Source organism: Argopecten irradians, chromosome 1, assembly GCF_041381155.1.
Source record: "Argopecten irradians isolate NY chromosome 1, Ai_NY, whole genome shotgun sequence".
Taxonomy (NCBI): Eukaryota; Metazoa; Mollusca; class Bivalvia; order Pectinida; family Pectinidae; genus Argopecten; species Argopecten irradians.
Window position 1 is genome coordinate 2,698,586 of NC_091134.1, and position 26,705 is coordinate 2,725,290.

General features: G+C 33.6%; 2 protein-coding genes across 2 annotated transcripts; both read left to right on the plus strand.

The window, feature by feature from the left end:
• Nucleotides 1-2,300: 2,300 nt before the first annotated feature.
• On the plus strand, nt 2,301-24,782 carry LOC138315095 (uncharacterized). Its single transcript, XM_069255840.1, has 10 exons — nt 2,301-2,559; nt 15,649-15,945; nt 16,382-16,499; nt 17,716-17,806; nt 18,449-18,590; nt 19,217-19,373; nt 20,427-20,597; nt 21,053-21,175; nt 23,360-23,473; nt 23,773-24,782. Exons 1-10 carry the CDS (start codon nt 2,533-2,535, stop codon nt 24,078-24,080), a joined length of 1,548 nt encoding a protein of 515 aa, XP_069111941.1. The 5' UTR covers nt 2,301-2,532; the 3' UTR covers nt 24,081-24,782.
• On the plus strand, nt 8,844-11,001 carry LOC138309333 (somatostatin receptor type 5-like). Its single transcript, XM_069250513.1, has one exon. It carries the CDS (start codon nt 9,216-9,218, stop codon nt 10,131-10,133), a length of 918 nt encoding a protein of 305 aa, XP_069106614.1. The 5' UTR covers nt 8,844-9,215; the 3' UTR covers nt 10,134-11,001.
• Nucleotides 24,783-26,705: the final 1,923 nt, after the last annotated feature.

Sequence of the window (26,705 nt, forward strand, 5' to 3'; positions counted from 1 at the left end):
TGTGAATCATCGCCTATTAAAGTAGAGTAAGTGTCATTTCACGATATTTACGTACAATTCTAGACATTTCATCGATTACACATAAAATATTACATTTTCGATTCCTCAAATCATCAAAACATTTATGGTAAGAATTCTGAATACCGCTTTTATATTTCGGTATTTTCTTGTAAGGATTTTTGTCATTATATTGATTGATATATTATTAAGACGATTTTAAGATGTATATATATTTATATATCTGTTTTGTTTTAAATTTTATTTTCTTTATATTGTAAAAGTGTTTAATTTCACGATAATCACATGTAAACATTTCACTGTGCTATTAATTTCACGATAAGCAGATGTAAACATTTCACTGTGCTATTAATGTCACGAAAAGCACATGTAAAACATTTCACTGTGCCGTTAATTTCACGATATTTTTTTAATAAGCACATGTAAACATTTCACTCTGCTATCAATTTCACTATAAGCACATGTAAACATTTCACTCTGCTATCAATTTCACTATAAGCACATGTAAACATTTCACTCTGCTATCAATTTCACTATAAGCGCATGTAAACATTTCACTTTGCTATTAATTTCACGATATTTTTTTTCAATAAGCACATGTAAACATTTCACTGCTGCAATTTCACGATTTTTTTATCATGTAAACATTTCACGATAAGCACATGTAAACAGTTCACTCTGCTATTGCTTTTGCGATAAATACACCTTCGAATCTTTTACAACATACTATCATATATAAACCAAACGATACGCGCGGGGGAAACTCTTCCTTAAACGTCCTTTACGTCTAGATTTCCCCTCCCGTAAATTTTCACGTTTGCATAATTTGTGTGAGTGAATATCTTCTTGTTATATGTTTTTTTTAAATATATTATTATAGCATCGATGTGTTTCAAATTTCGCATCTGATCTCTAAGAATAATCATTTCAGTGTGAAATATCAATGTACAAATCAATTGACATTTAATAATTTTATTCCAATCGACCCATACTAACATACTGATGAAAAGTCGTGTGGAGTGGTAGCATTGATCAGACGTCTGTAACAGGAAGATTGATTTATGGAGAATCGATCACCCGGAAATACACACTAACCTACTTCACACTTCTTACATAGTTCCGGAAACGTAACGAACTGAGTGACCCAGCACTAACTGATCGGAGGAGAACCAGTTAAAGATACAATAACTTCCACCTACCCCCAGTACACGTGTGAAATAGGTTTGGTCGTTATCATAGAAATACAAAACCAAATTGTAAGAGGTTTCGAGAAAAACAAATTCGAATTAATGAAACTCGTGTTCAATTTATTAGCGTATAGTACCCTAAATATCAATTTGTATAACATTATATCTATTCAGGTTTGTTCTCTTATTTATGAATTTTGCTTGCAAGTGTGGTGCGTCTTACTTTAAATTGTCTCTTCTACAGAGCGGGCTTACATAATGACTCCGGAGAGAATTACTTGCGTGTTTTGGGGAAAGGCAGTGGGTTTGAGAAAGTAAAAGCAGTATGATTGGAATTTCTAGTCCGATGGAGAAATAGACATCGAAATCTGCCCTATCCATGAATTAATAAGAAATATATATTTAATACAAGTCCTTTTTGCCAGATAACAATTTGTTTTCATTGAAGGTTCATTTGCTCCATTCAGTGAAATCCACTAATTGTCTGGTTCATTATTGCTACGGTAACAAAACTGTTTTGAAGACATAATTCACCATTACGATAAACTTCGATATGATGCTTTGAGAAAGGAATGGAAATAAAAGAAAATGTTATTAAAGATGACATGGATATATAAGCTTCTCAGCTACTCCAGTATTGTCCACCATCAAACCTCATGGTCTCTTACATACGCCTCCACACACGATAAAAAGAGATAATATTTCTTAATGACTGAGGCTTAAAATGGACAAGAAGTGATGTTTTGACCGAATTATATAGAATTAGTCCGATATGTTTTGAGGTTACTTTATAGGACACTGTGTAGGTGAGGATAAGTGCTAAAACATGTCCTAATATTTGTTAGACGGGGACTGGACACTGGTCAGGAAAATCTGGACAAAGTAAAACACAAATAAGTAGTATGTAACACAACGATTAACGACGGTACAGAATGTCCGGCAATAAACCGTGCTTCTAGCGACACCTGGCGGATATGATGATCACAACATGTACCTGTCGTAGTGTTCCAAGTTTTTCATCTTTCCTGACATCCAGGTGTATTACACGGTGTATAAATACACCGAAAATGAACGTAACCATGACCGCCAGTCGACTTCACTTGCATAACGTAACCCTCCGCCAGGCCGACGCACTCTCTTAATTATTGGTTATTATTACTCGAAGTATTAAGAAAGTTAAAATGATTTAAACTTTTGGAAAATGCTATTTGGTTGAAGTCAGGAACCCTGACATCAGAAATAAGGAGCCCTAACATCAGAAGTGGCATATCATCGTGAAAAAATTACATTATTTTAGAAATTTATTTCGATTTCATCGTGAAAAATTATGACGTCACAAGAGGAACAGGATCAGGTAAGTGTATTTTTAATTTTACGATAATCTAATTTCACTTTGAACGTTTTATAACATACTAGATGTCAAAACGGTAGCAGCATAGATAGTCCTTAGGCGAGATATATTTCATCTAGTTATAACAACTCAAATATATTTTTGAAGGTTGTGTTCGAATTGCATTTTCCTGTAATGATATTCTAGTATTACGTTGAGTTTGATTTATGTATTTCTAGTGTAAATCCTCATCGTATTGCTACACAGCCAACGTGAATTTCACATGAACAATACGTGAAACAATTCACGTGAAAAAAATATTGAGTGTGTAAGATAGTTCCAGTTTGCAAATCACATTCAAAATAGAAAAAAAATGTTTTATAAAAAAATTCATGTAATGAAACGAATCTAAGATGTTTTCAAAAGGGCGATTTTTCTCATCATTTGCACAAAGTCATCATCATTGCAGATTTAACGTGAAATTATGATTTCAAAATCATCAAATTAGTCATCATTTTAAATGTTGTCACAATAATCATATTATCTAAGGATGTTATAAACGGAAGTCTAAGGATAACGGGCGGGTCGACGGTTAGCTTTGATAAAACATCTAGAACACATGTTTACTCGACATTCTGTTTTGACTATATTCTTTAGAAATGAAAAAAGGATATTCATAACTTATAAATAAATTCTATATTGCTTTTTTATCAGCATACTGCGGCCAGAAAAAAAAACCCAATCCAATGGCTGATAGGAAATCGCTAATAGCATGATTGCACATAAGTCAACTATCGATTTAGTATGATGTATACATATCATGCATTTTCATGATACATAAATGCCGCATAATTCACGGTAATTGATGAAGTGGGAGGTCACACAGTGTAACCACCCTTACATTTGCTGACCAAGGCACTTATCTCTGCGACGTTTTTCGTGCGGTTAAAACATGCCAAGTTCTGGTGCATCGTGGAAAAAAGTCAAGATTGATTATCTAATATGCCACCTTGTGTATAATATGTTAATTGATGACTTCTTTAATTTTTATAAAAATAAATTTCGATGATCAGGGAAGGCAGAAGTGATGGACTATTTTGACAATTTACGGAATTAATTTGGTTTTCTCAGTATGTCAATGGTCCTCATATGACATAATCAGTATTTAATAGTGAGCATAATAGCTGTAATAAAAATTGAAAAAAAAAATGGTATGAAATCAATAAATATTCTATTTAGATATTCATATTATATCAATTTCTATATTGTTAAGAATTCTAATGATTAATAACATAGCTCACATTTTATTGTTTAACATAGAAGTGCACTTTTAGAAATTGATGTAATATTAGCTTCTACCAATAACAGAAGCCGAATTAAATGTCAATGACAAACATTTATCGATGGAATAACGAATGATAATAATCTATGATCTATATCAATATGGGAAATTGCTCGTCAAACGCCGATGTACATTTTAATTAGTTGAAAGTGTATATTAAGTTATGATAGATTTGGCTTCAAGTATGTAATAGTACATATACGTGTCAACATGATAAATATATTATAAATCCGGAGGGAAAGTTACAAGTGAATGGTACTGATTTATTAGCCGAATGTGTGGTATTCCTACCCGCAGGAAAGATGATCTAGTGTCGATTATATAAATATCGGGTAAGCATCAGAATTCATCGAAATAAGTCGAATCATGTCCTTAAGTTGAAATGTGTATGGCGATACACAGCAATGGAAAGCCAAGAACGGATGATGTACCAAATAATAACCATAATTATGAAAGCTGAATGCCAACAATTTTTATCAATTTTTCAGACCATAGAAAATGAAAGTCTGTTTAAAGATATTATAATGAATTTGAAGTTCCAGTGCGAACGTTAGATCAAAAAAGCATGACAGACCATAATAGGTAAATTTTAATGTCAGAAAAGTATTCGAATCATGAATCATTATGTATCATCTCTGTCGAATAGATGAATAATTTAAAGAAAGAAAAAAAATGCATTTTTCAAAAATTGATAAATAGATGACACTAGCAAATCATAACACAATTATCGTGTAAACATCAAGGATTCGGCGCTGATGGCAATCATTTACAAGGTTGTCATTCAGCTGTCAGCTACGGAAACAATATATAAAGCTTATAGGTGAACTGCAAAATATGTTGTTAATTTCCATCTATAAACACATTGACCGTGTTTCTTATCAATCCGTTGTTTTCACTCTTATCATAACCTATACATATTCATTAAAGGCTATTTTAGTAATGAATTCAAATTTTCAGTTTGGTTGTTTTCTAGATATGTGATTTATGCTTTGCCAAAACAGTAGGTATATCAATTAAGAATGTGTTAGTCTGCTTGTTATATATTATTAACATCAATACCAGATCAGAGAGCGACGCCTACTCTCATGAAACACTTGGGTCTATTATTTTAGTATTACATTAAACCTATGTTTTACAACAAGTCATTCTGTGGCATTTTTTTTATCAATGAAGGCTTTCTACATTTTTCACAATAATTCACGTAAAATACTTACACGTATTAGTTGGTGTTTTATGTGTAAATATAAGCAAGTGAAACAATAACTCACAAGAAAAAACCAGCACCAAATGATTACTCGGGTATAATGATGATAAGCATAATCGTGATTCACTAAAGGCCCATAAAGGATAAAATGGCGTTGCCGTTTGTAACGTGGCATCTGATTGGTTGAAATAACGGTGTAATGATTTCAAAGACAAAAGAGTCCCAAAATGAATTTTTAATATGGAAGCGATTTATTTAGAGTACACTCAGATTTTTGTGTTATATCTCCATAACATAAAAAAATCTCTTCAAGCTAATCCTTAACTAATGTTAATTAAGTATCTAATGATTTTAACTTATACATGACACCGTGTTTCTAGAGTTACAGACGTCCGAATCTAGTACGTTAAGTCATGTAACCAGTGTTACATATTATATAAATCGGGTAAAGCGGTGTTAACGATTTCTAATATGTCTCCTTTTATCACTTTTGACAGGTGAAGGTTAGAAAATATTTCCATGGTGACCATATAATGATCAATCACGTGACGGATCAGCACGTGCCAGGTCAATTACCTGTTAAACACATGTTACGTACCGATCACTTCCAACAAACACATGTTCAATATCATTATACCAACAATAACAATACTATGGGACTGTAGAAATTGGTCAAATCTATTTGTCCGTGATAAAACAACAAACAGTGTCCACAGTCATCCGTCAACACGGATATTTATGTTTGCATACAATGGATTAAATACAATGTGTCGATCAACGAACTATACAGCAAATAGACAATGGTTGAGAGGATAAGGAATGTTTTTTTAAAACTATTATTTCCTCTTCTTCAAAGTTTCAGTTTTTTGTTTTATTTTCTATCACTTTATATGATATCTTATGACAAAGATACTTACTTTCATTGAATTGCATTGTCACAAATACTGCGACATTTTTAGTTATGTAATTGTGACGTCCAAATTATTCGTATGAATTTAGTGACTTAGCAATTGCCAAAAGAAGTTATAAAGAAAATGGAAAATTCGCGTCGTGATTCAATATTAATCAGGAAAAACACAAAGTGTATTGAGTTTAATGCATTTTTAAAATACAAAAATTCATTTTATAATAAAATTAAGATAACTATACTATCTGTTGGAAATTATATTAGCTGGGGACTTAATTATTCAGATACTCAGCCTATACTATACTGTTGGTAATATCAACTGGGGACCAGATGATTCAGATACTGAATCTATACTATACTGTTGGTAATATTAGCTGGGGACCAGATGATTCATATACCCAGCCTATACTGTATTGTTGGTAATATTAACTGGGGACCAGATGATTTAGATACCAGGCCTATACTATACTGTTGGTAATATTAGCTGGGGACCAGATGATTCAGATACTCAGCCTATACTATACTGTTGGTAATATTAGCTGGGGACCAGGGGGATGATTCAGATACTCAGCCTATACTATACTGTTGGTAAATATTAGACTGGGGACCCAGATGATTCAGGATACTCAGCCTATACTATACTGTTGGTAATATTTAGTATTTAGATACCCAGCCTATACTATACTGTTGGTAATATTAGCTGGGGACCAGATGATTCAGATACTCAGCCTATACTATACTGTTGGTAATATTAGCTGGGGACCAGATGATTCAGATACTCAGCCTATACTATACTGTTGGTAATATAAACTGGGGACCAGATGATTCAGATACCAAGCCTATACTACACTGTTGGTAATATTAAATGGGGACCAGATGATTCAGATACCCAGCCTATACTATACTGTTGGTAATATTAACTGGGGACCAGATGATTCAGCTATACTATACTGTTGGTAATATTAACTGGGGACCAGATGATTCAGATACTCAGCCTATACTATACTGTTGGTAATATTAGCTGGGGACCAGATGATTCAGATACTCAGCCTATACTATACTGTTGGTAATATTAGCTGGGGACCAGATGATTCAGGGATCAGATAATTCAGATACTTAGTCTATACTATACTGTTGGTAATATTAACTGGGGACCAGATAATTCAGATACCCAGCCTATACTATACTGTTGGTTTTTGTTTGTTTAGTTTTACGTCCTATTAACAGTTACTATACTATACTGTTGGTAAGATACTGAGCCTATATTATAATGTTGCTGGGGATCAGATGACTTCTGTATAGCCCTTAATATTCGCACAAATCGGATCGGCATTTGTCATAAATTAACTTCACTATCATTTCTAATTTAGATATTTTTAATGACCATTCCAACAACATCCATACAAGAAATAGTTCCAGCTGAAGATATTGATACATACATTGTAACGACTATTAGGATTGACATCAGATAATCATGAAGTCGTTTTTATAATAAGATATATAAGTTTGATGATAGTACTCTAACTCGTTTTTGAAGCAATCAAGTCTAGGAAGTCTCACCTATTGGTTGAGGATTTCTAGTGTAACATCTATATTTTATTTTCATGGTTGAGGATTTCTAGTGTAACATCTATATTTTATTTTCATGGTTGAGGATTTCTAGTGTAACATCTATATTTTATTTTCATGGTTGAGGATTTCTAGTGTAACATCTATATTTTATTTTCATGGTTGAGGATTTCTAGTGTAACATCTATATTTCATTTTCATGGTTGAGGATTTCTAGTGTAACATCTATATTTTATTTTCATGGTTGAGGATTTCTAGTGTAACATCTATATTTTATTTTCATGGTTGAGGATTTCTAGTGTAACATCTATATTTTATTTTCATGGTTGAGGATTTCCAGTGTAACATCATATTTTATTTTCATGGTTGAGGATTTCTAGTGTAACATCATATTTTATTTTCATGGTTGAGGATTTCTAGTGTAACATCTATATTTTATTTTCATGGTTGAGGATTTCTAGTGTAACATCTATATTTTATTTTCATGGTTGAGGATTTCTAGTGTAACATCTATATTTTTTTCTGGTTTTGTTTTCTACCAAGACATTTATATTATTTTACAATGTGGTATTCCCACAAAATTAACTCACTAAATGGATACGCTAATAAGAATAATAAATATAAAAATTTTACCAATAAAATTTGATTTTGATATTTTCTCAGCTTGTTCAAAATAATGATAACATACTTCTGCATATACATTTCAATTTGTATGTGAAAAAGAACTAATTTGAATTTTACAAAAATAAAGGATCAAAATCATATAATCGCGCTTTATATACATTGCATTGATCCCGGTTCATGTAGACAGCGTTTTCCACAATCCATGATAATTATGAGACAATCTAACCCAGGCCCGGATACCTTAGAACAATAGACAAGGAAAGTGAAATTTCCGATTAGTTTATATCTGTTCTCTGGTTAGTTTCTATGATAAACACCACAGGATATACACCGCTAAAATGGCTTAAATGTTGTGCCAACGAAGATAAAATGTGCTCGAATTGCAACAATAATAATATAGAAACATCTGCACGGAACGATAAGGCGATAGTATGTGTGGGTCCAGATTTATTTGTAAACATATAAATTTGACCTAGAACTGACCACACAACCAGTGTTGTTAACAGTAGATTCCGGCCGAGATTTGACCAACTACATTCTTTTCTAATCCCATTTGGTGTTCACTTCAGTGTTGGAAATAAAACAGCCTAAGGTCCCAGGTATACACATGTAACAAAGTGTAGGCGCCTTGTCTCGTGGCCCTCGCGTGAAGGTGTGTTGGTGGACAATAATGCTCATTATCGTTTTATGTAGCTCAGGAATAATTTACCAATGTTCCAATCGATGGCACTTACATTGCAGTGATCATTGGCTTGTTGACAAGTATTTATGTAAGTGGCAGAAGCAGAAGTCAAATTCCCTGACTGTTAATATCGTCATCAAGAATACACATTAGCTAAGATGTGGATATGTATATATACTGATATTGAATTCCAATAAGATAATTGTGACGTGAGTGTACTAGTTGTCTGGAGATAAGCCCGAGATATTGGATGATGTATTGAATGTTTAAGATTGACAGACAAGATGTTTTTCGTCACCATCATTGGATTTGTTTAGACAGTGAAGGAGACTAAGAGGTATACTTTTGCCACATGATGAACATATCTGAGAATAGTACGAATAGTACGGAGAACGCCTCTATTCCTCCTTCCAACAATGGGGACTACACTGGCCCTTGTTCCACGTCAGGATGCCGTGCTGTAGCAGTGATTATTTCCCTTATAGCCATCCCCGGGGCTCTAGCCAATCTCCTTGTTTGTGTCCGGGTGGCGGCCGACCCCAGACTAAGGACGCCGACTTTCACGGCCCTAGCTTTGCTTGCTTTAGCTGACTTCCTGTTTATCATCCTAAAATACAACAGTGTGGTAGTGCTCCATTTCTTCTACAATGGCTTTGCCACTACGCCTTTCTCTCTCCTCGTCATGGACTCGTTGGCCACCATTTCCGGTGCTTCCTCCGCTTACCACGTGGTCCTGTTATATTCATTCCGTTATTTCAAACTCGTTTACCCACTAAAAGGATATTTGTGGTTTACGGTGAAAAAGATTTTAGCCATTTCCGGTGGAGTTTGGTTGGGATGTACGATCTTTATTTCCGCCTATATTGTGACTGTTTATGTCATGGCCGATTCACACCCGCTGTTGGCTTTTGTTTTTAACATCATAACTACAATTGTGATGGCTGTTTTACCTCTATTGATAATACTTATTCTACATTTTATGAAGACGGCTAAACTCAAACACTCAATTGCTGCCACACGTGCTGACGTCACGAGGATAATGTCCCGGATGGTGACGGCCATTGTTATTGTTTACATCATAACAACGACACCGGCGAACATTCGGGACATCGTGTCTTTAGGATTCCAGTCCCTGGATTCCCCTGCATATAAAGTGTTTGAGGAAATATGTCGAGTACTGATGTTTGTTAATTTCGCAGCAAACCCATTTATATATCTCCTGTTTTCCTCACAATTTCGGGAGAGTGTTTCAACATGCCTCGTTTGTTAAATAAACGGCGCCAAAACTTTTCCGTAAGAATCGTGTGGATGTGTTTTGGACATGACGAAAGAATACAATGAAAGTAATAAGACTATGGCATCAAAACGTATTTTAGTCGCAATAAGGATTACAACTTTTGTCATTGAACAATACACTTGGAGAAATGGAAAGATACTTTATTGTTTAAAGATTCCCTTGCGGTGATTTTCATTATATCAAACATTAATGTATATTACTGTGATATATATGCGATAATTTTTGTCTTTCCTGGCTATACGAGAAGGCCAGTACTGCAAAATGTCTGAGTATGACTTGCTTGTTTGTCTCGTTTCTGGATTTATACGCTTTCAATCCTAGGTATGCTTTCAAAAGTATACCGTTCTGTTTTAACTCTTAAAAACAGATGCTATTTTATTCTGGCTAACATTTCACCATACATATTTTGAAATCACATGTTTCTTTGTTATTTCGCCATTCATTTTTCATCTGTTGCCTTTACTGAGAATCATTTCCCAATATGACTTCATTGTTACATATCAAGATGTGCTGAATTACCTATTTTTTTTCGCACTAATATGTCATTAAGACAATATAAATTCAATCCTTTCATTCAAGCACATATCGTTTTTATGATGATTTGCAATTTCCATGGCGATTTTGTGATTTAAAGTGGTATAGTTCTGGTATACCTATGTTTTGAAACACTCAGATACGTTCTACTCACCTAATTGATCAGAGATGTTCTTGTTATATATTGTTTCTTGTTTTTTTATGATACAACAATTCAGATTGTGAATGTGATAGTTAAATGGGATATTAGAGGATAAATTATTTTATTGTCATTATCAAGTGAGAATAAATATATTTTTGAAAGCTGTTCTTTTATCTTAAGTTATCATTTTTGACAAGCATCACCTTTTATATATAAAATATACAATGGTCTTAGAAATTCGACGTAAGGGGATCCGTCAAACGTAAAAGGAAGTTCGAATACAGAAAAGGAACAGTGTCTTTTCAGTTATTGCTATTCCAAAGTCGTACGGACAATGCAAACCTCAATATGTTACTTCAGAATAGTAATATCCAGAAAAAAATGTTAAATCAAAGATAAAACTTTAAAAACAGCTCGTCATTTGAAAACACGAGTTTGAATTATTTTAACAGCTGATCCCATTAATTATATCTTTGTCTATTTAAGAGTCCGTCATTGAATTGCAACTCTTAAGTACAATATCGAATCGCTATATTCTCGATTGTATCAACAATAAATGTGATAGAAAGCTGACAATGCTGTCCTATCTGTATCCAGGTATGTTACCTGGGAGGCCATCGCTACAGGTAAACATGTGATGTCCATGCTTACTTGACCAATACGGTGTATCTAGTTTGACCTTCACTTTCCCTCTGGGCGGTCACTGTACTGTATAATTACATCTACATATGTACTTCTAGTCCCCAACCTATCTAGATGGCATAAATATCCAATACATAGTATTTCTAGAAATATCCATTGATAAGAAGACAAAATTGTAACAGTGTGAACATAGTCAACATTAAAATAATAATATAGAAAATAACATAACTACTTTTTATTTCATTAATTTAAATTTAAATTCAAATTCTTTTGTTGCTTTATTTTTTCTGCTCATTTACATAAACCATTGCATATTATAAAAGTACGTTCATGTTGAAACTAATACCGATAGTAAGAGGTTTTTGAGACGATTGCCGCTATTTCAAGATAAAAATAAAACATGTACATTAACACAACCTTGTTGGCAAACATAAAATAGATGAATAAATAAACAAAGACAATATCGGAAGGTCTTTGTACATTGTAAGTGTTGAATATAGTGAAGTAATGAATATCAAAAAACTCGAAAACGTTTTGCCCAGATTTCAAAATGCTACAATATTTTAAATTCAGGATTGTTTTAGACATGCCTGAGTTTTTGAATAATTCGTGATAATCACTCGTCTTGTGTAAGATAAAAAATGTGACCGTTAATGTTTCAATCATGCCAATGTGTATCTGTACCAAAGTTGAGTGAGACAAGTTACCAGTATACGAAGGTCCCTACCCTGTTGTTGGTGACGCCGACGGTATGCTGATGACAGCTGATCATTATAACAGGTTTCTGTGTTATCAGTTCAATTTACTACAGGAGCAATACCGTTTGATCTTTCATCCACATTGGTGTTTTATCATTATGTGTGTTTCATTTCTCTACTGAACAAGTATTAACCTTTTGACCATAAAGTATAAATAGATTAATTATCAGAACTAATGAAGAACAAATGAATTTTTATGAAAGAAAGTTGTAAACCGGTTGAAATTAATATTGATATGTTTTTACTTATGTACGCGAACGATACAATGCTTATTGCAGAAAGTCCGCATGCTTTACAAACTATGTTGGATGCAATGCTTTTGTATAATAATGAATGGAAGCTAACACTTAATGTAGGAAAAACGATTGAAGTTGTAGATTTAAACTATCTAGATATGTTTTTTTATTTTAATGGTAAATTTAACAAAACTCAACACGTAGCTAAAAAGGGCAGAAAAACATATTTTGCATTATCAAATAAATTAAAAAAATCATAGTTTTAACACTGAAACATTATGTTCAGTATTTGACACTTACGTAAGTAGTATATAAGGTATGCATGTGAAGTATGGGGGTTTTATAGAGCATTTGAGGTTGAAAAAGTACATTTTAGTTTTTGTAAAAGAATTCTAGTCGTCGGTAAAAACACTTGTAACGATCTTGTATACTATGAGTAAAACTTAAAGAAACCGATAATTGTATATTAAATGCATGATATGAGCAAAGAATATTGGATAATGATGATTGGGTCATGAATTTACTAGCCGAATTGAATAAGCTAGGATTGGGGTATTTGTGGAATAGTACTTATGAGAGAAATATTGAATATAAACTAATTGAACAAAACTTTTATTATGTATGTACTCAAGAAATTTTATACAGAATACAGAATTTCTCAAAAGGAATTTTATATCAACATCTAGAAGATAATTTTGGTCTGCAGTGTTATTTAAAGAAACCTATTGATCAAAAGTATAAAAACAGTATTACAAGTATATGATTAAGTAGTCATAAGTTAAATATAGAAAGTGGTAGGTTTCAAAATTGTAGCACGACCAAATAAAATCTGTACAGTTTGTAATACCAATGATATAGAAGATGAGTTTCATTTCATCCTTAAATGTCCTTTTTATACTCAACTACGAGTTAGATATCTGAAACCTTATTATTTTTATCATCCAAGTGTGTTCAAACTTGTTAAATTACTCAGTGTCAATAATGTTAATGATTTTAATAATCTCGGAAAATTCTTAAAAGTCGCATTCCAGAAACGTTCTCAGTCTCTTACTACAACGTAACTGTATAGTATCTGATGTATAATAATTGTGTGCTAATTTTTGTATTTAATTGGATAAAATCACTCTCCTGTACATGTTTGAATTATCTAATTGGTATTTGAATTGTACTTTGTATCTTATAAGCTGCAAGGCTTACGGAAATAAACAAATTGAATTGGCTCACAGTATTACATGTACATGTATATATTTATTATAACCTTGTTTGACTTCTTCCCTAAGCTAACACAATTACATGTTAAACATTTCCAGATATTTACGTGTAATAATCAGATCTGAAGTCTTTGAGAAATAATGAATAACAACATTTATTGTTTGAAAAAGTAAACATACTTAGACAATAGATTAAAAAACATAAAAGCAGCGATAAACAGGAATGTGTTTTCTGTACAATTCATTAACGTAATGCTATACTAGTACTATCACCATTGCATATGGAGACGCAATATCACTCAAAGCTAATCCTAATTTGCCATCATGTTTGGCTACACATTCTCTGTAAAAATAGAAAATATACCGATGAATATCATAGAGACTTTTTATAACTGTTCGTGATTTTTGTTTCTTAAAAATAGTTTGGTAACTGTTGTTGTCTTTCTCACATGCAATATCACCATGCTACAGAGCTACAGGTAGAGTGTGAACTTATTTAAGGCGACTAAATTTGAGTATCTTATCTTATCTCGCTTTAGTTTTGGTATTTATCTGACCGTCAGCCACAGTTCCTTGGCCGCGGAAATACATCGTCTACGAAAATAACACAGTGACAGCCAAATGCCATACGTAAAACATGGTAAACGGAATAGGCCTTCCTTAGATAGTCCATGTATTTTGATCAGCGTTACACCTACATTTAAGGGTAGTAAGGATAGAACTTATATAGGCTATGTCTATTGTTCAATCCCTTTTCAAGCAATATTTGAAATTAAGTTTGTTGAAATTGAAATTTAAGGGCAGTACAATTAAAAGACAAGGGAGACGTTAGGAAGATTAAAGTCAAACAAGAGAAAGAGAAAAGATAGTATCCAAACGTCAGTCGCCTTTCATGATCATGCTAAATAGATCGCAATTGACATTTTTAAGCACTATATACGAAGAAACTAAACCCAAATCTTTCGTGAAAGTTGTGTGCCAGGTCAAAGTCCTGGTCAACATATTAATTGATATTAGGACCATTAGACAAAGATGATAATCACGTTTGGCAACAGACGGAAATGAAATATCCCCAATCAGGCCACGATATATCGATCGTGAAGGTTTATTTGTAATACCTCAAAGTATGTCATCAACCTGTTTCACTTTGAATACAGGAAGAGACGAAGATGCAATTTATCGATATCAGACAATTCAACAATCTAGGATTCCATCCCCTGATGAGGCGTGGCGAGAACAAATGCATACTGAATCAACCAAGTTAAAGTAAAAGTAATAAAACTTAAACGTCCAAATACGTATTGATCTATACTATATATAATGGTATTGTGAAAACAATTTTATAGGTAGTTAATCATGGTCAACGGTTCTGATTATGATCATGCTAGCAAGTAAAATACTTACGGTGTATGCAACCAATCTAAAACCAATTTAAAAAAAAAACAACTTGAGATTGTAAGCGACTTACAATATACTCACTTCATATTGTTAACAGGATGCGATAGGGTAAAGTTCAGAAGGCAATTTGCGTTTGATTCTCATCAATTTATTCTAGAGGATTATATTCGAAATGCTAATTTTTATATGAGATAACATTAACTGCATTGCCATTATATTTCAGACGACTCTTTCAAGCGTCAGCGTGACGTAATATTGTTTTTAAATTTCAGACGACTCTTTCCAGCGTCAGAGTGACGTTATATTGTCTTTATATTTCAGACGACTCTTTCAAGCGTCAGAGTGACGTAATATTGTCTTTATATTTCAGACGACTGTTTCAAGCGTCAGAGTGACGTAATATTGTCTTTATATTTCAGAGACTCTTTCAAGCGTCAGTGTCATGTAACATTGTCTTTATATTTCAGACGACTCTTTCAAGCGTCAGAGTGGAGTAATATTGGCTTTATATTTCAGACGACTGTTTCAAGCGTTAGAGTGACGTAATATTGTCTTTATATATTTCAGACGAATCTTTCAAGCGTCAGAGTGATCAACAGCTCAGCATTAAGCAATGGTGTCAATGGAAACATTAATCATGCGTTCGAAACGAAGGACGAATCGGCCTTCCTCGCACGGGATGTCAGATTTTTCGGAACTAACAGATCTTCGTATAAATGTCATATAAAGCATACCTGTGAGATTCTAGGGACAGACAATTGTAAAAGATGTCTTATGGAATCCAATTTACAAGGCCTGTATGACAGGAACTACAATTCCATAGTAGGAAAAGGTCCAGGAGACGACGAATGTGTTTTATCACTGGTAATACTGTTCTAAATAATTTTATAAGAATTATGCAAATATTTTTTCCTCAAACAACCGGGTCTATTTCAGACGATTTGCATTTGACTGTTTTTCCGTGAGCATGCCAATTTCATATTACAAATCTATGCGATAATGATAACATTTTTTGACCCCCATTTCTCGTTCTTTCTTGATTTACCTCATTACCCTTTATTCATATGTAACACACGTATATAGTGAACATGTTTACAGCGATTTCATGGTAATTACATAGTATTGATCATTCCCCGTCAAGGTTCCAATAAGATGTCTGTAATATGTGTATTTTTATAACGAAGTGATTTTGTTGGCCCCTTCAGGGTTCACGTGTTTTACTTTATATACATACCCAGGCGTATTATTTATTTACCGTATCTAAAGCATGTCGCCATGATTATTTGTATTGTTTACCCAGCGATCCCACCTACTAGCACAACTCTCCAGTAAAGGAGGCGGACATCGCAGGAAGTCATCGTCTGCTCCCTCCTCCATCAGATTAACAAAACCGAGGTCAAAAGGTCACAAAGGTCAAGGTTCGTAGTTCACTAAAACGATTTTTCAGGGAATGTAAACTATAGGATACAGCAACTGATAGTGATATAAAATAAACACTCTCGTACCTAATGAGATGTTTCTTATTAAAAAGTAAGCTCTGTGATTCCCAGGCTGTTATAGATATTAGCATCCATTTTAGTCCAAATTTTGTGACGATCTTGCTATAGACATTGGAGATACATCAGAACTTTTCCAATATTGAAAACGAGCAATTTTCTCGACCTACACCCTAAGACAGCGTTTAATATTTTTTTCATTAAATCAACTTAGGATGTAAACAACATAGATTGAAATATTGGTTAATAATCTTTTAGCTTGCATAGATATTTTACTCACTGATGACTGTTTTGGCAATATGTTCATCAACATTATTGTTGGTTTTTCAATCCTGTTTCCCGAACATCTTTGAAAATGATCGCCATCGCGAAAAAAAAAACGAAAAAAAAAGAAAAAAAAACAACAAAACAATACGTCGTGAAACCTCAATAGAAACATATTGCAATCCATTTTTACCCACGTAATTAACAATGATGGTACACCACCTTGGAAATGAAAACGGGGTTATATAGTATGCCAGCAGCTATTTTTATCAAACAAATATCTGTGAGTAAAATATCAATTTAAGTTTTTAGACTATTATACCTTATCTTTCAATAATTCAATTTTGCTTGTTACAAGCATTTTCATTGGCTTAAAATTTACTTCAGCCCATAATGGGAAAAATGGCGTCGCCGTTTATGACGTTCCTTCTGATTGGCTGAAATGACGGCGTAATGATTTCATAGACAAAAGTGTCCCGAAATGAATTTTGAGTATTGAAGAGATTATCTTTAGTATATTACATTATAAGGATTAATTTGAAATCGCGGTTTATTTAGAGTTCACTCAGATTTTTGTGTTATATCTCCCTAACATAAAAATCTTTTCAAGTTAATCTTTAAATAAATGTATGCTGTGTCAGGCCACCTATCGTATGTACGTGTGGTAGGTCGTAAAATTGTTATTTTATAAGGTGGGACGATTCTGATGTTATATCGCCGTAATTAATATCATAATTCTTCGGATTATATTCATCTATAATTAATATGACTTTACGATCGATGAACGTATACTAACGTACTAATTAGTTGTCTGAATGGGCAGGTAAATTTCTCCTATTTATGATTTACAACAGTGTGTCTTTTCTTTCTACAGGTTCATCTGATACATGGAAAATAAATCTTGATCAATTTAAAGGCGGGAGAAAAATCCTAGAGGGCGAAAAGGATTTACCAAAGTCATTAAGGTATGAATATCAACTGACAGTTTGGTTTGGTTTGGTTTGGTTTGTTTAGTTTTACGTCCTATTAACAGCCAGGGTCATGTAAGGACATGACAGGTTTGTTGGTGGAGGAAAGCCGGAGTACCCGGAGAAAAACCACCGGCCAGCGGTCAGTACCTGGCAACTGCCCCACATGGGATTCGAACCCGCATCCCAGAGGTGGAGGGCTTGTGGTAATATGTCGGGACATCTTAACCACTCGGCCACCGCGGCCCCATTCAACTGACAGTACAAGTTACCAAACATTCACACCAGATGGAAAAAAAACATGACCTGGTTACCAGTGTTGAGAATTGGTTAGAAGACATCTCAAATTAAGTGGTCTAGATTATATTGTACACGAGTCCTTTTGTCTGTGGTTTCTGCATGAGAAAATCTGGTTTGTAAATTTCAATTAAACAAATGTCAATTATTTTAAGATTTGGTACGTCACTAAAATATCTTCGTTCACAATTCCATACATAAATAAGCCTAATGAGAATCACTATAAAAATGAAGTACACGTGTTACAATATAGCCGTTTTAAATGAACTTTAGTGTACCTATTGTTTATGTAAGTCTTTTAGGCAGCATGTCATATTTGTTGTGATTAACCTTCGTTGTTAGATCATTCTACAAGCAACAGTCAGCATTGATTGACAGTTACGAACGGCTTAGTCGGGATGACCAGTCATGTGATGCCAGGGATGCCGCAGAGCTTTTAAAAAAGGCAACATTTTACTCCAAACTGACATTCTTTGTAAATCTGGTAAGTATTATAACATAACCTTTAGCTAGCCAGCAAACCCTTCATGTTTTCGAAACAGTAAAAAAAACCGTACATCTTGTCATGCATGTATTTCTAGTCACTTATTGTCAGTAATAATCTACATGTCGGTAATTAGTATTACATAAGTCATGTGAGTGTTTGAATGTCGAGTCTCTTATAAGCGTTGGTGTGACTATGATTTGTTGTCTAATAAAAATGTTAAGTCGTTGATTCTTGACACATCTCACTACTGATATGAGATCATTTCCCATTGAATGAATTCAACAATTTCTTTTATCTGCTTTTTTATAGCTTTTATGAGCTACCAAGTTCATCATCTGCCATGTTTATGTTTTGTCATCTTTTCACATAATTGCCACTAAATTCGAAACGAAACATGTTTGACTTTTTTGTCGCATTAACTACGTATACTCTTATGTTCTAAATAAAATATCTGTACATTTGTTTTCTGGTTGTCATTTGTCGGTTTAGTAAGTAAAACACGTTTGGATCTGTTCCTCTCTATCGTACATTAAAACATGTACTTTGATTCCTATTTTGACGTGTTAATGTTTACTATGCTGTAATACATTAAACATTGTAATGTTTTATCACATTTTCACCAGCTACTTCTCATCGCCAAGAGTATAGCCGCGGGTATATCTGGCTCCATGGCGATCATCACCAGTCTGGTGGACAGTGTTGTGGACCTGGCGTCTGGTATTGTTCTGTGGGTCACAGCCCGGGCAATCAGGAAGGGCAATCCTTATTCGTACCCACAAGGTTAGTAATACCAGCCCGGGCAATCAGGAAGGGCAATCCTTATTCGTACCCACAAGGTTAGTAATACCAGCCCGGGCAATCAGGAAGGGCAATCCTTATTCCTATCCACAAGGTTTGTCAAACCCTTATTTTCATAACCAAGGTTAGTGATCACAAAATAGACTGCCATGCACGATAATTTCGTAGTTGTCACAAAAACTACAATAGGAAATTGCCTTACTGCATTATTACGTTCAGTAGAAGCATTCTTCTGAGGACCATGAACTTTATAATGTTTATACAGCCAGGACATTATCAAAATGGTGTTAATTAGACTCTCATGTTAGACAACTTCGGTCTAATAATTATATGTCAACCATGAAATTATTATTTTCGAGTGTTAACTAAGTCTATTGTGCTATAGTAACTATAGTGGTTTTCCCGTCTGTCTGTCTGTTTGTCCGGATTTAGTTTCTTTCCACATGATAACTTGAGAATAAATGGGTGGATTTTGATCAAATTTCACACAATGGTAGCATATGGGAAAATACACCTTGGGGTCAAAAGGTCAACTGCAAAGGTCACCGTTAATAAAAACAGATTTTTTGGAAAATATTTATTTTGCAGACGATAAGTTAAGAAAATCATCGGATTTTTAGCTGACTTCACACTATGGAAGCATATAAGGTCAACTACAAATGTCACTGTTACTAAAAATAGATTGTTTCACACACAAGTTTCCAGGCTATAACTTGAGAACAGATCAACGGAATTTGTTCAAAATTCATACAATGATAGCATATGAGAAATTAGAGCTTGGGTTTGAATATGGGATCAAAAGGTTAACGACAAACTTCTCTGTTAATAAAAATAGATTGTTTCACAAATTTTAGTTTCCTGACGATAACTTGAGAACATATCAACATAATTTGTTCAAACTTCATATAAAGATAGTATAACTAAGCAATAATAACTTACCATAGATTAGAAAATGTATGTTGACGGCAGGGCACTTGTTGCAACACTTAGTGTAAGCTTGTTTATCTTGAATATCTTGTATTGTTATCCCCCCAGGCAGAAACCGGCTGGAACCACTAGCCATCATAGTATTGTCGGTTATAATGGGAGTAGCCTCCCTTCAGCTTATAAAGGAGTCCGTCACCAAAATAATCGGACTTTCGGACAGAACAACGCGACCTCCAGTGGTCGATACCATAACTATCGCCATATCTGTGATTACTGTAGGTAAGTTTGTAAATTGTTTTATTTCTTACATGCATGAAGTGACTTTAATTTCACTGTTGTTGACGAACTCTTTCTCTAAGATATTATTACTCTGTCGTATTAACCAATCAAATAAAACGTTATAAACGGCGTCGTTATCTTTTATGTTTTGGCCTGATAACATATTTTTAACCAATGAAAGAACTTGTTACAAGTAAGATTGAAATAGATGAACATGGGGCACACGGTTTTACAATCCTTGTACGTTTTAGTTGTCATTCAAATGTAATTTTGATTTATGCTTGCCTTTATTTACTTTAATTTTGTGATGTTAGTCTCTTTATTTCTACCTGTACTCATTATTTGTAATATTTTGAGATAAATCAATGAAGTTGCTAATGAATTCTGTTTTCGTTAATTTCCATGATCCATCTTCTGTTCTGATGTCGCTATATTGTGTTTTGTATCGTTTACAGTGGTGAAGTTTGTCTTATTTCTGGTGTGTAGACGAATCAACAGTCCCACTATACAGGCACTGGCCCAAGATCACAGGAATGATGTTGTCTCAAACACTGTGGCCATTCTCTGTGGCTATGTAGGTAAGCTTTTAAGTGGTCTGACGTGTATCCTTAGCTAACACTGTGGTCATTCTCTGTGGCTATGTAGGTAAGCTTTTCAGTGGTCTGACGAGTGTCCTTAGCTAACACTGTGGTCATTCTCTGTGGCTATGTAGTTAAACTTTTCAGTAGTCTGACGTGTGTCCTTAGCTAACACTGTGGTCATTCTCTGTGGCTATGTAGGTAAGCTTTTCAGTGGTCTGACGTGTGTCCTTAGCTAACACTGTGGTCATTCTCTGTGGCTATGTACATAAGCTCTTCGTAGGTAAGTTTTTTATTTGTCTGGAATCGGGTAAGAAAAGCACAATGATCAATTTTAAATGGTTTGTTGTATACCCCAGTTTAACATACATAATGTATTTGTTATTTTTATAAACTTGACTGATTTTTTTATTATGATATAATAGAGCAATGTAGGAAATGTTTTATCATATAACAGGCACGTCCAGCCATGTCATATGGCTATGTCATCATATCGTAAGACGCATGTGTAATAACAATATTATGACGTCACATATTATAGATTTGACGTCATAATATAAATTATGTTGCATGATTGTTTCAGCAAACGAAAATCTGACATCCGAGCCGGATTTCTACTGTTTTTTATATAGACGAAAGTTAAAAAAATAATATTTACATATGCCCCTATATAGTCAACGGGAGGGGAGTTGCGTTCAAATTAGCGTAAACGCAATGACGTATGAATACAAACGCAGTGCAGGTTCGGACTACTTCTAGTTCACGCTTCGATAAGATTTTGCGTCATAAGTTGACGGATTTTAAAATAACAATAAAGAGTTTTTATTAGATCTAATTAAATATGTATTTGACATCAAAACAAAACATGTGTTCAAGCATTGTAACGGTAATAAACTACAAAATGAATCGCTGGTCGGGGCTACAACCGGGGGGCTTTCCTCAGAAATGTTCGGGGAATCCCATAGTTACGTCAGATGTACATGTGTATACGGTCACTCATCTCACCTAAATATACAGAACATCTGATTGTCAGTGAATAATTCTCGGAGCGTCTAAGCGAACAATAGGTTAACAGATCATATACAGGTTTCCAGAAAAAAACATTACAGGTAGCCTATCCGAAACAGTATCATCAGCTTAAATGGCCCCGTCTTTGCATTCAAAATAGGCCTACACACACGCAAACACTTGTCTATCCTCTGTACAATAAAATAAAAGTCATAACTGCGAAGAATTTAGTGTATATCGCGTTCTTAGACCGATACATTCATGACAAACATTCAGCAGCTCAACGGTCATACCATCAATAGGCTTTTTGAAAATCAAATATGGCGGCTCGCTTCACTTCGGACCGCATCACTACCCTGACAACGATACATACCGGTAGTCGTTCCGCCTTGGTTATCTCAATTTTTATTCGAAATGGACATTATTAATATATATTATCGAATTGACAAAAAATATATGTTGAAAATAATTGAAAAGTGTCATTGTTGTATTTCAAACCAAACTGCAGCTATAACATTCAACAATCGGAACTATATCTTCGGTCATCCTGACTACCGTAGTTACCCAACTTAGCAACCATCACCGTTTTAAATTGTACGTAAAGGTAGATTTATTTATGTAAATATATAGATTGAACAGTGTTTTGATTGCGTTAAAGGTGGTATGAACGCAATGGATACAGACATATTCTACATGTAGCGCTAACGCGCTACATTGAATATGTCTGTATCCCATTGCGTTCATACCACCTTTAACGCAATCAAAACACTGTTCAATCTCTATATGTTTTACTTATATTTCTATTTATGAAAGTTATATGATTACTTGAATGAATTAAGACTCGTGGCATATCAAATAATTAAAGTCGTTTGATAAATTTTACATCACATAGCCACTCATGTAAGGTCCTCTATTTCTGTTAACAATAGTTCGAGTTGCATTGCTGGTCAAGAAATTGAAACATATGTTGGTTGGTTTTGTCAGGTTACTTAAGCTAGTTTATCATTATCTTTTCATTATCACTATTTTATTTTTTAGGCATGCTGAACTAACAGGAAGCGTCAAAATATGTATTTAATCTTACTCCTTTTATAAGTTTAAATTGATTTCTGATAAATGAATTGCGTTTTTATGTATATATTTGCTAAATCAGTTTTACTTACTTACTGGTTTCAGGCTCCGAGGAAATGCGACAACAAACCAGAATTCTAAGTCTAGCTTACGTTGATCCCGTGGGCGCCATTTTGATATCATTGTACATCGCTGTGACTTGGTACATTCTCGGACGGAGTAAGTAAAAATATGTTTAACTTCAGATCAACAATTCAACATGCTTTCTAGATCAACTCATACAGGAGCTTTCGCATTACATTTCATTCGAGTAACATTGCTCAAGTGTCAATATACGAAGAAACTGCAAAAGTTAAACGTTATTTAAGCCGACATTTCTTCGATAAAATATAGTATTAATAATGAAACTTTGGTACATTTTGTATAACGCATTAATGTTATTCTTTCATGTTATGCTCTTTCTTTTCTTTTTCAAATGATTTTTTTATTCATTTTATCATTTAACCTTTTCTATTTAGCCCAGGTAAAAATAATTACCGGACTGACAGCCAAACCAGAGTTTCTTAGTAAAATCATATGGGTATGTCTGAACCACCACCGAGACATTCGCTACGTCACTTCCGTTAAAGCAGTGCATAGTGGGTACACATTTGTTGTAGAAGTTGGAATTCTACTTCCAGAGGACATGTCCCTTAAAGCTGCTCATACGATAGGAGAATCGCTGGAAAAGGTTCTGGAAAACACACAACATGTGGATAGAGTATTCGTCCATATGGACTGTACGGAAAACGATAACCCGCCCACTATTGATTCCACCTATCTATGACGTCATACAGTTTGGGGTTTGTTTTGTCACAGTAAGATGTGTTCCACCATGAAATATTTCAATGACGTCATATGTATAAGCAACATTATTATATTGAAATAACAGAAAATATCATATGCATGGAAATTAGGTTACATATGTCACCTAACCACAAAGTTGAAACCAATGCCTCTTACTGAGTTTTCCAAATTAGTTATAAGGAAAATTTCTATGTGTAACAAATATTTATACATGTTTCTGTCAATCGACATTTTCTAGTGTTATAATCCATAGTGATGTTATATATAACCAATCTAGTCATGACTGTCTTTTCTAGATCGTGCAGAGTCAGAAACTGTTATTTTACTGACGTAGACATCTGTACTCGGGAAGGAGAATTACTTATTCTGCTAACAATTATCTAGTCAATGATCAAATCCATTTGAGTTTCTCTCTAATACATTGTATTTCACTCATTTACTTTTAACGAAATTGTACCACACCACGCGCGTGTTTATTTCATCATTCTGGAATATATTAGAAAAAAAGTACTGGTTTAACTAAGATTGAATATGTTTTTGAATATATATTGAATTTATATATTTTAATAATTTTACATTTTAGACAAAGAATTGCTTATTTTATAATTCTGCATTGAAATTCTGCCAATATTTTCACATCTAATTACTGTTAACCTGTTCCAAATGTTAACTTATTATATGAATCGCTATTTAATAAATATATTAAGAAAAATGACGCGTTTTATATTTTCTAACAAAGACTCTCATCCAAGATAGACATGAAGAGGTTATTTCCTAATGCAGTAGAAATAGTTTACATCATGACTAGAACAGTTCAGCTGTGTCCGCTGACCACTGGAGCCTGGCAATGCATGCAAGTTAAAACATTCAGCTGAGATTTTGAAACCATTTGACCTGAATTTATTTATTAATCCCATTCTCTTTCAATGCGTACTTTAAACTTGCATTGTTAGCTTTAATGTCGACGCATTATATGTATAACAGCGAGCATGGGTGAAGGACTTTTACAGCCGGTACTATGGTGTCTGAACATATTCTATAAAAACCAGACACGTCAAAATATGTGAAGATTTTAACTGAATTGTCATGTACCGACCACTAACAATATATTGTGAATTGTCAGGTACCTACCACTAACAATATATTGTGAATTGTTATGTACCGACCAATAACAATAAATTGTGAATTTTCATGTATCGACCAATAACAATAGATTGTGAATTGTCATGTATCGACCAATAACAATAGATTGTGAATTGTCATGTATCGACCAATAACAATAGATTGTGAATTGTCATGTATCGACCAATAACAATAGATTGTGAATTGTCATGTATCGACCACTAACAATAAATTGTGAATTGTTATGTACCGACCACTAACAATAAATTGTGAATTGTCGGGTGAATTGCAAGGTATGACACATATAACAATACATTATTGTGACAGGTATTTACCATAACCATACAGGTGAATTGCACAGGTATTTACCACTAACAATACATTATGAATTGACAGGTATTTACCACTAACAATACATTATGAATTGACAGGTATTTACCACTAACAATACATTATGAATTGACAGGTATTTACCACTAACAATACATTATGAATTGACAGGTATTTACCACTAACAATACATTGTGAATTGACAGGTATTTATCACTAACAATACATTGTGAATTGACAGGTATTTACCACTAACAATACATTATGAATTGACAGGTATTTACCACTAACAATACATTATGAATTGACAGGTATTTACCACTAACAATACATTATGAATTGACAGGTATTTACCACTAACAATACATTATGAATTGACAGGTATTTACCACTAACAATACATTATGAATTGACAGGTATTTACCACTAACAATACATTATGAATTGACAGGTATTTACCACTAACAATACATTATGAATTGACAGGTATTTACCACTAACAATACATTGTGAATTGACAGGTATTTACCACTAACAATACATTATGAATTGACAGGTATTTACCACTAACAATACATTATGAATTGACAGGTATTTACCACTAACAATACATTATGAATTGACAGGTATTTACCACTAACAATACATTATGAATTGACAGGTATTTACCACTAACAATACATTATGAATTGACAGGTATTTACCACTAACAATACATTGTGAATTGACAGGTATTTATCACTAACAATACATTGTGAATTGACAGGTATTTACCACTAACAATACATTATGAATTGACAGGTATTTACCACTAACAATACATTGTGAATTGACAGGTATTTACCAGCTAACAATACATTATGAATTGACAGGTATTTACCACAATAAACAATACCACTTAATACATTGAATTGACAGGTATTTACCACTAACAATATATTATGAAATTACATTATGAATTGACAGGTATTTACCACTAACAATACATTGTGAATTGACAGGTATTTACCATAACAATACATTATGAATTGACAGGTATTTACCACTAACACTTTATCCTCGAATACTTTTGTTTTCATACCAAATCTGGCTTTCTGACTGGCCAATACATTTTTGGCCAAATATTTTTTTTTGCCAAACATACCACAATAAG

Bases quoted from the DNA above. Each gene is read 5' to 3' on its own strand.
- LOC138315095 (XM_069255840.1), top strand. From the start codon at position 2,533: ATGACGTCACAAGAGGAACAGGATCAG. The intron at 19,374-20,426 runs GTTAGTAATACC...TTATCCCCCCAG, and splicing joins TCCTTATTCGTACCCACAAG to GCAGAAACCGGCTGGAACCA. The intron at 20,598-21,052 runs GTAAGTTTGTAA...TATCGTTTACAG, and splicing joins CATATCTGTGATTACTGTAG to TGGTGAAGTTTGTCTTATTT.
- LOC138309333 (XM_069250513.1), top strand. From the start codon at position 9,216: ATGATGAACATATCTGAGAATAGTACGAATAGTACGGAGAACGCCTCT.